The following is a 13,838-nucleotide window of genomic DNA, read 5'->3' on the forward strand; positions in this document are numbered from 1 at the left end:
ATCTACACTGATTGAAGTGGATTTAACAAGTGATGTCAATAAGGGATCTTATTTTTCACCTGGTCAGTCTATGTAAAGACCTGATTTTCTTAATGTTTTGTATACTCAGTGTATTCCAAGTGTTGTATGTTATCAAAAAAAATAACTCAGATATACAGTTCAATATAATTGACAGAATATCACCAGTTTAGTTCAGTACAGTAGCGCAGGCCAATGCTTTAACCAGAGACCGTAAATATAAATTCAATAGATTTTAAACCGAAGTACAGTGTTGACCATACAGCCCCAAGCCAGGCGGAGTCTATGACCCAGCGGACAGGGTGGTACAATAGCCCTGTTATGCCGTAATGCGGAGAGCTTGCTGCTAACTCTGGGAAATACTGTCCCCCCAAAAATACCGTTTTACTAAGAGTCTGCGGTGTTTTATATGTGAGGAATTGGGTGATAGAAATCACGAGTCTCAATAAGCTGCAGAATTTACCGCTGCCCCAAGGTAAGGTCGCTGAACAATCTTGTCGTTGTGTGCCGAGCCTGCTTGCCATATGGTTCAGCCAGGCTCTATGGCCTGCTAACTAGATAACTTCCTCCTCTCTCATGTAGATATTTCACCCTCGTATGGCACAAATTATTAATGTGATACGCGGTCACGTCGATACTCTAATGGATTAACGTCTGAATTAATTGAGACATTGAGAAATGCCGTTGGGAGCTAAAATGGAGTGATATTTTAGGCATCGCAAGTAGCCGGAGTGGTGTTGGTGGCGGCGCCGTTTGATTTCAGCCACCGCGGTGCTGTAGTCCACGTCATGAAGCGAGGCCTGAGCTTGGCGCCAGGGCCGCCAGTGTTTTGTCCCGGTCTGGATGTGTGGTTTGTCCCAGTCTGGATGTGTGTGGTTTGTCCCAGTCTGGATGTGTGTGGTTTGTCCCAGTCTGGATGTGTGTGATTTGTCCCAGTCTGGATGTGTGGTTTGTCCCAGTCTGGATGTGTGGTTTGTCCCAGTCTGGATGTGTGTGGTTTGTCCCAGTCTGGATGTGTATGGTTTGTCCCAGTCTGGATGTGTATGGTTTGTCCCAGTCTGGATGTGTGTGGTTTGTCCCAGTCTGGATGTGTGGTTTGTCCCAGTCTGGATGTGTGTGGTTTGTCCCAGTCTGGATGTGTGTGGTTTGTCCCAGTCTGGATGTGTGTGGTTTGTCCCAGTCTGGATGTGTGTGGTTTGTCCCAGTCTGGATGTGTGTGTGGTTTGTCCCAGTCTGGATGTGTGTGGTTTGTCCCAGTCTGGATGTGTGTGTGTTAGTAACATGGTCAGGGGGACTAGGGGTGTTACAGTAGACCATATTACGGGGGTTAGTAACATGGTCAGGGGGACTAGGGGTGTTACAGTAGACCATATTACGGGGGTTAGTAACATGGTCAGGGGGACTAGGGGTGTTACAGTAGACCATATTACAGGGGTTAGTAACATGGTCAGGGGGACTAGGGTTAGTAACATGGTCAGGGGGACTAGGTGTGTTACAGTAGACCATATTACAGGGGTTCGTTAGTCAGTGGGGTATCAAGGGTGTTACAGTAGACTAGTCAGTGACTGCAAGTTGCACTTTCACCAATGGTGAGTCCTGTGTTATTCAGTTTCATGAAATAACTATAGTATGAACACTCAACTAACAGTTTGAGCAATGTCTTTGGCAATGAACTGCAATGTCTTTTTCAATGAACTGCAATGTCTTTGGCAATAGATAGTGTTACAGTACAATAGTGCTTGATGTACAATACCAGATGGATCATATTGTCTAGTGGTTCCAGATGGATCATATTGTCTAGTTGTTCCAGATGGATCATATTGTCTAGTGGTTCCAGATGGATCATATTGTCTAGTGGTTCCAGATGGATCATATTGTCTAGTGGTTCCAGATGGATCATATTGTCTAGTGGTTCCAGATGGATCATATTGTCTAGTGGTTCCAGATGGATCATATTGTCTAGTGGTTCCAGATGGATCATATTGTCTAGTGGTTCCAGCCCCCTACCAGATGGATCATATTGTCTAGTGGTTCCAGATGGATCATATTGTCTAGTGGTTCCAGCCTCCTACCAGCAGGATCATATTGTCTAGTGGTTCCAGCAGGATCATATTGTCTAGTGGTTCCAGATGGATCATATTGTCTAGTGGTTCCAGATGGATCATATTTTCTAGTGGTTCCAGCCCCTACCAGCAGGATCATATTGTCTAGTGGTTCCAGCCCCCTACCAGCAGGATCATATTTTCTAGTGGCTCCAGATGGATCATATTGTCTAGTGGTTCCAACCCCTTACCAGCATGATCATATTGTCTAGTGGTTCCAGCCCCCTACCAGCAGGATCATATTGTCTAGTGGGTCCAGCCCCCTACCAGCAGGATCATATTGTCTAGTGGGTCCAGCCCCCTACCAGCAGGATCATATTGTCTAGTGGTTCCAGCCCCCTACCAGATGGATCATATTGTCTAGTGGGTCCAGCCCCCTACCAGCAGGATCATATTGTCTAGTGGGTCCAGCCCCCTACCAGCAGGATCATATTTTCTAGTGGCTCCAGATGGATCATATTGTCTAGTGGTTCCAGCCCCTTACCAGCAGGATCATATTGTCTAGTGGTTTCAGCCCCCTACCAGCAGGATCATATTGTCTAGTGGGTCCAGCCCCCTACCAGTAGGATCATATTGTCTAGTGGGTCCAGCCCCCTACCAGTAGGATCATATTGTCTAGTGGTTCCAGCCCCCTACCAGCAGGATCATATTGTCTAGTGGGTCCAGCCCCCTACCAGTAGGATCATATTGTCTAGTGGTTCCAGCCCCCTACCAGCAGGATCATATTGTCTAGTGGTTCCAGATGGATCATATTGTCTAGTGGTTCCAGCCCCTTACCCACAGCTATTGACAGGGTTCTCCTACCCACAGGTATTGACAGGGTTATCCTACCCACAGCTATTGACTGGGTTCTCCTACCCACAGCTATTGACAGGGTTCTCCTACCCACAGCTATTGACAGGGTTCTCCTACCCACAGCTATTGACAGGGTTCTCCTACCCACAGCTATTGACAGGGTTCTCCTACCCACAGCTATTGATAGGGTTCTCCTACCCGCAGCTATTGATAGGGTTCTCCTACCAACAGCTATTCCATCTATGGACTCATAATGACATGAGCTGTTGTAATCTGTCTACAGGGATGAGAGGAGGTTGGTTGGAGTGCACCAGAGGAAGACTTTGTGACGTGACATTTATGGTGAGTTGTCTCCGTGCTGCTTGCTGATGTGTCAGTATCAAGTACTTGTCTCTGTCCCCATCCCAGTTAGGGGGAGTGGTGAGCTCTACAGCAGACTCACACAACTCAATCGCTGGTTGAAAACTGTTTTCTGCCCTCTCCCAAAATATAGAATTTTGTAGATAACTGGCCCCAGTGTGTCCTCTGGAAAATGTGTTAGCCGTTGGGGGGGGTCCCCCTGTTTTTGGGTGTTTCCGAGGACCCCCCCACAAAAAAACATGTTTACGTTTTGAAAAGCTTGGTTCTGGTGACCTTTTTTTAAAATAAAACAAAAAACCCATCTAAAATATAATTTCCACACCCAGAAATGAGCTCAATAACATATTGGTAAAGTGATTCAAGTATACAGGATGTAATTTAAGGGTGAGTGCTGCAGCTATCTAAATAAACACAAGATACCTTCTTTCTGAAATTAACATGTTTATTTTGACAAAATGAACAGAGGAGCATTTGACTGAACATCCAATTAAAACCCACTAATTCATGTTCATCACAAACGGAGGGCATTGAAAATCTCTCTCTAGGTTCTGACAAAAACCTCGTTCTGACATAGTTTACAGCCTTTTGACAGAGCACTTTGTTTTTCTGGGCTTTCAGAAAAAGAGGTCAAATTTATCACCCCTGCATCTTGATGTGTACCCCTTACAACTTCCAGATATAAAGAAGATGGTATGAACGATGTTATTGGATAGGATGGAAGTTCTTTAGTCTCCCGTTGGGCTCATATATAGTTATTCTACGTCTCATTGCTCAGCTTCTCGTGCCTCTTCTCGTGCCTCTTCCCGTGCCTCTTCCCGTGCCTCTGCCCGTGCCTCTTCCCGTGCCTCTTCCCGTGCCTCTTCCCGTGCCTCTTCCCGTGCCTCTTCCCGTGCCTCTTCTCGTGCCTCTTCCCGTGCCTCTTCTCATGCCTCTTCTCATGCCTCTCCCCCTGTAGGATACGTCAGGATGAAACGGCTCAGGTCTTCAAGCAGCAGTGACAGTTCTGACAATGAGAGTGAGTTCACTTTCTGCATAAACTTCATGACCTAAAACGACATGTGATTGTTTTTATATTTTTTTTATACCTAGTACACAGAGCCTTCGGAAAGCATTAAGACCCCTGGACTTTTTCCACATTTTGTTACGTTACAGCCTTATTCAAAAATGCTGAGCAAATGTTATTTAATACAATCTACACACACTACCCTATAATAAAAAAGCTTTTTTGACATTTTGATTGGACTCCACCTGTGGTAAATTCAATTGATTGAACATGGTTTGGAAAGGCACACACCTGTCTATATAAGGTCCCACAGTTGACAGTGCATGTCAGAGCAAGAACCAAGCCATGAGGTCGAAAGAATTGTCCGTAGTGCTCAGAGAGGATTGTGTCGATCGAGGCACAGATCTGGGCAAGGGTACCAAAACATTTCTGCAGCATTGAAGGTCCCCAAGAACACAGTGGCCTCCAAATGGAAGTAGTTTGGAACCACCAAGATACTTCCTAGAGCTGGCCGCCCGGCCAAACTGAGCGATCGGGAGAAGGACCGTGGTCAGGGAGGTGACCAAGAACCCGATGGTCACTCTGGAGCGCTGTCAGAGTTCCTCTGTGCAGATGGTTGTCCTTCTGGAAGGTTCTCCCATCTCTGCAGCACTCCACCAATCAGGCCTTTTATGGTAGAGTGGCCAGTTGGAAGCCACTCCTCAGTAAAAGGCACGACCGCCTGCTTGGAGTTTACCAAAAGGCACCTAAAGACTCTCAGACCATGAGAAACAAGATTCTCTGGTGTAATGAAACCAAGATTGAAATCTTTGGCCAGAATGCCAAGTGTCATGTCTGGAGGAAACCTGGCACAACCCCTACAGTGAAGCATGGTGGTGGCAGCAGCATGCTGTGGGGATGCTTTTCAGGGACTGGGAGACTAGTCAGGATCAAGGGAAAGATGAACGGAGCAAAGATCCCTTATACAGAGATCCTTGATGAAAACTTGCTCAAGAGCGCTTAAGACCTGAGACTGGGGACGAAGGTTCACCTTCTAACAGGACAACGACCCTAAGCACACATCAAAGACAACGCAGGAGGGGCTTCGGGACAAGTATCTGAATGTCCTTGAGTGGCCCATCCAGAGCCCGAACTTGAACCCGATCGAACAACTCTGGAGAGACCTGAAAATAGCTGTGCAGCAACTTTCCCCATCCAACCTGACAGAGCTTGAGAGGATCTGCAGAGAAGAATGGGAGAAACTCCCCAAATACAGATGTGCCAAGTTATCTTCATACCCAAGAAGACTCCAGGCTGTTATCGCTGCTAAAGGTGCTTCAACAAAGTGCTGAGTAAAGGGTCTGAATACTTATGGAAATATGATATTTCCATTTATTTTATTTGATAAATTAGCAACAATTTCTAAAAACCTGTTTTTGTTTTGACATTATGGGGTATTGTGTGTAGATTGAGGGGGGAGGGGTTACATATTAATTTTAGAAAATGGCTGTAATGTAACAAAATCTGGAAAAAAAGTCAAGGGGTCTGAATACTTTCCGAAGTGTTTGTTGCATGTTTTGCATTTTCATCTTGACAAAGAAAAACAGGTCAAACGTACCAGGGTTGGCTCAATTTGAAATGAAGCCAGTCAATTCAGGAAGATTTAAAACCTGTACCAGGGTTGGCTCAATTTGAAACGAAGCCAGTCAATTCAGGAAGATTTAAAACATGTACCAGGGTTGGCTCAATTTGAAATGAAGCCAGTCAATTCAGGAAGATTTAAAACATGTACCAGGGTTGGCTCAATTTGAAACGAAGCCAGTCAATTCAGGAAGATTTAAAACATGTACCAGGGTTGGCTCAATTTGAAATGAAGCCAGTCAATTCAGGAAGATTTAAAACATGTACCAGGGTTGGCTCAATTTGAAATGAAGCCAGTCAATTCAGGAAGATTTAAAACATGTACCAGGGTTGGCTCAATTTGAAATGAAGCCAGTCAATTCAGGAAGATTTAAAACATGTACCAGGGTTGGCTCAATTTGAAATGAAGCCAGTCAATTCAGGAAGATTTAAAACCTGTACCAGGGTTGGCTCAATTTGAAACGAAGCCAGTCAATTCAGGAAGATTTAAAACATGTACCAGGGTTGGCTCAATTTGAAACGAAGCCAGTCAATTCAGGAAGATTTAAAACATGTACCAGGGTTGGCTCAATTTGAAACGAAGCCAGTCAATTCAGGAAGATTTAAAACATGTACCAGGGTTGGCTCAATTTGAAATGAAGCCAGTCAATTCAGGAAGATTTAAAACATGTACCAGGGTTGGCTCAATTTGAAATGAAGCCAGTCAATTCAGGAAGATTTAAAACATGTACCAGGGTTGGCTCAATTTGAAATGAAGCCAGTCAATTCAGGAAGATTTAAAACATGTACCAGGGTTGGCTCAATTTGAAATGAAGCCAGTCAATTCAGGAAGATTTAAAACCTGTACCAGGGTTGGCTCAATTTGAAATGAAGCCAGTCAATTCAGGAAGATTTAAAACATGTACCAGGGTTGGCTCAATTTGAAATGAAGCCAGTCAATTCAGGAAGATTTAAAACATGTACCAGGGTTGGCTCAATTTGAAACGAAGCCAGTCAATTCAGGAAGATTTAAAACATGTACCAGGGTTGGCTCAATTTGAAACGAAGCCAGTCAATTCAGGAAGATTTAAAACCTGTACCAGGGTTGGCTCAATTTGAAATGAAGCCAGTCAATTCAGGAAGATTTAAAACCTGTACCAGGGTTGGCTCAATTTGAAATGAAGCCAGTCAATTCAGGAAGATTTAAAACATGTACCAGGGTTGGCTCAATTTGAAATGAAGCCAGTCAATTCAGGAAGATTTAAAACCTGTACCAGGGTTGGCTCAATTTGAAATGAAGCCAGTCATTTCAGGAAGATTTAAAACCTGTACCAGGGTTGGCTCAATTTGAAATGAAGCCAGTCAATTCAGGAAGATTTAAAACATGTACCAGGGTTGGCTCAATTTGAAATGAAGCCAGTCAATTCAGGAAGATTTAAAACCTGTACCAGGGTTGGCTCAATTTGAAATGAAGCCAGTCAATTCAGGAAGATTTAAAACATGTACCAGGGTTGGCTTAATTTGAAGCCAGTCAATTCAGGAAGATTTAAAACCTGTACCAGGGTTGGCTCAATTTGAAATGAAGCCAGTCATTTCAGGAAGATTTAAAACCTGTACCAGGGTTGGCTCAATTTGAAACGAAGCCAGTCAATTCAGGAAGATTTAAAACATGTACCAGGGTTGGTTCAATTTGAAACGAAGCCAGTCAATTCAGGAAGATTTAAAACATGTACCAGGGTTGGTTCAATTTGAAACGAAGCCAGTCAATTCAGGAAGATTTAAAACATGTACCAGGGTTGGCTCAATTTGAAACGAAGCCAGTCAATTCAGGAAGATTTAAAACCTGTACCAGGGTTGGCTCAATTTGAAATGAAGCCAGTCATTTCAGGAAGATTTAAAACCTGTACCAGGGTTGGCTCAATTTGAAACGAAGCCAGTCAATTCAGGAAGATTTAAAACATGTACCAGGGTTGGTTCAATTTGAAACGAAGCCAGTCAATTCAGGAAGATTTAAAACATGTACCAGGGTTGGTTCAATTTGAAACGAAGCCAGTCAATTCAGGAAGATTTAAAACATGTACCAGGGTTGGCTCAATTTGATATGAAGCCAGTCAATTCAGGAAGATTTAAAATGTTTGAAATAAATAGCTACTACATTTCAGCTTATTGAAAAGCCATTGAAAATAAAGGACATTTTTTTTCGATTGAATTGTCATTTTAGTTTACTTACAGAATTGACTGCCTCCAATTAGAATTGAGCCCAACCCTGGCATGTACGCCCTGTTCCTCTCTCAAACTCCCTTTTCCTTCAGGTCCTTCCACCTCATTCTGCTCCTCCAACAAGTATGGAAGCAAACCTGGAACCCCAGCTCCCATGCCCAAGAAACCAGCAGAGGTACAGTAAGAGAAGGACACTGTTTCCTGTCTATAGGCTGGTTCTCAGGTTGTTCCCTGATGACAACTCCATAGGGCTCTGGTCAATAGTACTGCACTGTTTAGGTAATAGGGGGCCATTTTGGACACATGGTCAGAAAGCTGCAGCTTCCTGAGTATTCGTTACATGCAGGGTAGAATGTCTGTCAGCCTGTTGATACCCCTCTCCTTCCTCCCTAGGGTAGAATGTCTGTCAGCCTGTTGATACCCCCTCTCCTCCCTCCCTAGGGTAGAATGTCTGTCAGCCTGTTGATACCCCCTCTCCTCCCTCCCTAGGGTAGAATGCCTCTGTCAGCCTGTTGATACCCCCTCTCCTCTCTCCCTAGGGTAGAATGTCTGTCAGTCTGTTGATACCCCTCTCCTCTCTCCCTAGGGTAGAATACTCTGTCAGCCTGTTGATACCCCTCTCCTTCCTCCTTAGGGTAGAATGTCTGTCAGCCTGTTGATACCCCCTCTTCTCCCTCCCTAGGGTAGAATGTCTGTCAGCCTGTTGATACCCCCTCTCCTCCTCTCTAGGTGTTCAGGAAAGACCTGATCAGTGCCATGAAGCTGCCAGACTCTCACCATGTCTCCCCTGAAGACTATTACCTGCTGGGGGACACCTGGAGACAGGAGTGGGAGAAGGGGGTGCAGGTGCCCGCCTTCCCTGAAACCATCCCACACGCCTCTATCAGGTAATCCTCCCACCGCCTCTATCGGGTAACCCTCCCACACGCCTCTATCAGGTAATCCTCCCACGTGAGAGGACAGACTGGTGTCTCCAAGTAGCCACACCTCTCCAGACTGTGCACAGCTCCTAAGTAATTTCAATATACTTTTATGGAAAAAATAAATTGTCTTCAGCTATAAAGTATTTTTTTTGCTGTGCAGTTGAGGAACTAGAGTAAGCACACTTGTAGTGGTTTGGAACACAGCCCTGCATCCCTGCCTGTTTGGTTTGGAACACAGCCCTGCATCCCTGCCTGTTTGGTTTGGAACACAGCCCTGCATCCCTGCCTGTTTGGTTTGGAACACAGCCCTGCATCCCTGCCTGTTTGGTTTGGAACACAGCCCTGCATCCCTGCCTGTTTGGTTTGGAACACAGCCCCGCAAACACACAACTACTGTTGTTTACACAATCCACAAATTGTCTACTTATAGATCGCAATCTGGGTCATGTGGGCATAATTTGAAAGCTTGTTCTATTGCCAACATGACGAGATAGTATTTTATCATTTATCTTACAGTTTTAGGCATTCACAAGGCAATTCAGAGAAGCAGGTTGTAATTTTGGTGCGGAATGGAGTCATGCGTGCATTCCTATGCGATGTGTGGTCAGCGCCAAATGTTCTTCACAATACACACACAGGCTCACCCTGTTCAGGACAGGCCAGAGTACGACACCATGTCATCCTGTTCAGGTCAGGCCAGGGTACGACGCCGTGTCAGGACAGGCCAGGGTACGACGCCGTGTCAGGACAGGCCAGGGTACGACGCCGTGTCAGGACAGGCCAGGGTACGACGCCGTGTCAGGACAGGCCAGGGTACGACTCCGTGTCAGGACAGGCCAGGGTACGACACCATGTCATCCTGTTCAGGACAGCCCAGGGTACGACGCCGTGTCATCCTGTTCAGGACAGGCCAGGGTACGACGCCGTGTCAGGACAGGCCAGGGTACGACGCCGTGTCAGGACAGGCCAGGGTGCGACGCCGTGTCAGAACAGGCCAGGGTACGACACCGTGTCATCCTGTTCAGGACAGGCCAGGGTACGACGCCGTGTCATCCTGTTCAGGACAGGCCAGGGTACGACGCCGTGTCATCCTGTTCAGGACAGGCCAGGGTACGACGCCGTGTCATCCTGTTCAGGACAGGCCAGGGTACGACGCCGTGTCATCCTGTTCAGGACAGGCCAGGGTACGACACCGTGTCATCCTGTTCAGGACAGGCCAGGGTACGACACCGTGTCATCCTGTTCAGGACAGGCCAGGGTACGACACCGTGTCAGGACAGGCCAGGGTACGACACCGTGTCATCCTGTTCAGGACAGGCCAGGGTACGACGCCGTGTCATCCTATTCAGGACAGGCCAGGGTACGACGCCGTGTCATCCTGTTCAGGACAGGCCAGGGTACGACGCCGTGTCATCCTGTTCAGGACAGGCCAGGGTACGACACCGTGTCATCCTGTTCAGGACAGGCCAGGGTACGACACCGTGTCATCCTGTTCAGGACAGGCCAGGGTACGACGCCATGTCAGGACAGCCCAGGGTACGACGCCGTGTCATCCTGTTCAGGACAGGCCAGGGTACGACGCCATGTCATCCTGTTCAGGACAGGCCAGGGTACGACGCCGTGTCAGGACAGGCCAGGGTACGACGCCGTGTCAGGACAGGCCAGGGTACGACGCCGTGTCAGGACAGCCCAGGGTACGACTCCGTGTCATCCTGTTCAGGACAGGCCAGGGTACGACACCGTGTCAGGACAGGCCAGGGTACGACGCCGTGTCAGGACAGGCCAGGGTACGACGCCGTGTCAGGACAGGCCAGGGTACGACGCCGTGTCAGGACAGGCCAGGGTACGACGCCGTGTCAGGACAGGCCAGGGTACGACGCCGTGTCAGGACAGGCCAGGGTACGACGCCGTGTCAGGACAGGCCAGGGTACGACGCCGTGTCAGGACAGGCCAGGGTACGACGCCGTGTCAGGACAGCCCAGGGTACGACGTCGTGTCATCCTGTTCAGGACAGGCCAGGGTACGACGCCGTGTCATCCTGTTCAGGACAGGCCAGGGTACGACGCCGTGTCATCCTGTTCAGGACAGGCCAGGGTACGACGCCGTGTCATCCTGTTCAGGACAGGCCAGGGTACGACGCCGTGTCATCCTGTTCAGGACAGGCCAGGGTACGACGCTGTGTCAGGACAGGCCAGGGTACGACACCGTGTCATCGTGTTCAGGACAGCCCAGGGTATGACGCCGTGTCATCCTGTTCAGGACAGGCCAGGGTACGACGCCGTGTCAGGACAAGCCAGGGTACGACGCCGTGTCAGGACAGCCCAGGGTACGACTCCGTGTCATCCTGTTCAGGACAGGCCAGGGTACGACGCCGTGTCATCCTGTTCAGGACAGGCCAGGGTACGACGCCGTGTCATCCTGTTCAGGACAGGCCAGGGTACGACACCGTGTCATCCTGTTCAGGCCAGGCCAGGGTACGACGCCGTGTCATCCTGTTCAGGACAGGCCAGGGTACGACGCTGTGTCAGGACAGGCCAGGGTACGACACCGTGTCAGGCCAGGGTACGACACCGTGTCATCCTGTTCAGGCCAGGCCAGGGTACGACGCCGTGTCATCCTGTTCAGGCCAGGCCAGGGTACGACGCCGTGTCATCCTATTCAGGACAGGCCACGGTACGACGCCGTGTCATCCTGTTCAGGACAGGCCAGGGTACGACACCGTGTCATCCTGTTCAGGACAGGCCAGGGTACGACGCTGTGTCAGGACAGGCCAGGGTACGACGCTGTGTCAGGACAGGCCAGGGTACGACGCCGTGTCAGGACAGGCTAGGGTACGACGCCGTGTCATCCTGTTCAGGACAGGCCAGGGTACGACGCCGTGTCAGGACAGGCCAGGGTACGACGCCGTGTCAGGACAGCCCAGGGTATGACGCCGTGTCATCCTGTTTAGGACAGGCCAGGGTACGACGCTGTGTCAGGACATGCCAGGGTACGACGCTGTGTCATCCTGTTCAGGACAGGCCAGGGTACGACGCCGTGTCATCCTGTTCAGGACAGGCCAGGGTACGACGCCGTGTCATCCTGTTCAGGACAGGCCAGGGTACGACGCTGTGTCAGGACAGGCCAGGGTACGACACCGTGTCATCCTGTTCAGGACTGCCCAGGGTATGACGCCGTGTCATCCTGTTCAGGACAGGCCAGGGTACGACGCCGTGTCAGGACAAGCCAGGGTACGACGCCGTGTCAGGACAGCCCAGGGTACGACTCCGTGTCATCCTGTTCAGGACAGGCCAGGGTACGACGCCGTGTCATCCTGTTCAGGACAGGCCAGGGTACGACGCCGTGTCATCCTGTTCAGGACAGGCCAGGGTACGACGCCGTGTCATCCTGTTCAGGACAGGCCAGGGTACGACGCCGTGTCATCCTGTTCAGGACAGGCCAGGGTACGACGCCGTGTCATCATCCTGTTCAGGACAGGCCAGGGTACGACGCCGTGTCATCCTGTTCAGGACAGGCCAGGGTATGACGCCGTGTCATCCTGTTCAGGACAGGCCAGGGTACGACGCCGTGTCAGGACAGGCCAGGGTACGACGCCGTGTCAGGACAGGCCAGGGTACGACGCCGTGTCAGGACAGGCCAGGGTACGACACCGTGTCATCCTGTTCAGGCCAGGCCAGGGTACGACGCCGTGTCATCCTGTTCAGGACAGGCCAGGGTACGACGCTGTGTCAGGACAGGCCAGGGTACGACACCGTGTCAGGACAGGCCAGGGTACGACGCCGTGTCATCCTGTTCAGGCCAGGCCAGGGTACGACGCCGTGTCATCCTGTTCAGGACAGGCCAGGGTACGACGCTGTGTCAGGACAGGCCAGGGTACGACACCGTGTCAGGCCAGGGTACGACACCGTGTCATCCTGTTCAGGCCAGGCCAGGGTACGACGCCGTGTCATCCTGTTCAGGCCAGGCCAGGGTACGACGCCGTGTCATGCTATTCAGGACAGGCCACGGTACGACGCCGTGTCATCCTGTTCAGGACAGGCCAGGGTACGACACCGTGTCATCCTGTTCAGGACAGGCCAGGGTACGACGCTGTGTCAGGACAGGCCAGGGTACGACGCTGTGTCAGGACAGGCCAGGGTACGACGCTGTGTCAGGACAGGCCAGGGTACGACGCTGTGTCAGGACAGGCCAGGGTACGACGCCGTGTCATCCTGTTCAGGACAGGCCAGGGTACGACGCTGTGTCAGGACAGGCCAGGGTACGACGTTGTGTCATTACAGGCCAGAGTACGACACCGTGTCATCCTGTTCAGGACAGGCCAGGGTACAACGCCGTGTCATCCTGTAACTGTACATCAAACAAATTGATCATAAACGTTGACACTGTGTATGACATGAGTTTTATTATATGGAAATGTGACGTGCACATTTGGACGTGTGTTTGGATTGCTTGTATGACATCAAAGCGATATTCATTATAAACATCTCATCTGATGCGATATTCATTATAAACGTCTCATCTTTTCAAAATACGTAGAGTCCTCGTAATTTACAGCAATTCCCTCACTCAAAGTGTGCAAAAGTTGCCCAATTAGCGGGACGGATGGGGGAACTTCTTGTGCTCTAGTTCAGAACAGCTGTCAGTCAAAACCCATACAGCGCTGTGAAGCACAGAGCCTGAGCATGTTACCGTACAGCCACTGCGTTCCAATTTCGGTGCTTCTCAGTGTCCAGGTCTGCCATTATCAACCTGTGTATGGGTATGACTGTAGAGTGTTACTGGTTCTCTGTTTGTCTGGGTACTGGACAACTTGGGGGC

General features: G+C 49.5%; 1 protein-coding gene across 1 annotated transcript in view; it reads left to right on the plus strand.

The window, feature by feature from the left end:
* The first annotated feature begins 316 nt into the window (after window positions 1-316).
* LOC139409596 (protein Jade-3-like) overlaps window positions 317-13,838 on the plus strand; it is a 31,234-nt gene continuing 17,712 nt past the window's right edge. Inside the window, exons 1-5 of the mRNA XM_071155001.1 lie at window positions 317-493; window positions 3,199-3,257; window positions 4,231-4,290; window positions 8,190-8,272; window positions 8,827-8,984. Of these exons, the coding sequence (XP_071011102.1) occupies window positions 4,242-4,290; window positions 8,190-8,272; window positions 8,827-8,984 (290 nt within the window). The 5' untranslated portion in view covers window positions 317-493; window positions 3,199-3,257; window positions 4,231-4,241. The remainder of the gene's footprint in view (window positions 494-3,198; window positions 3,258-4,230; window positions 4,291-8,189; window positions 8,273-8,826; window positions 8,985-13,838) is intronic.

This window comes from Oncorhynchus clarkii, chromosome 5 (genome assembly GCF_045791955.1).
Source record: "Oncorhynchus clarkii lewisi isolate Uvic-CL-2024 chromosome 5, UVic_Ocla_1.0, whole genome shotgun sequence".
Lineage (NCBI taxonomy): Eukaryota > Metazoa > Chordata > Actinopteri > Salmoniformes > Salmonidae > Oncorhynchus > Oncorhynchus clarkii.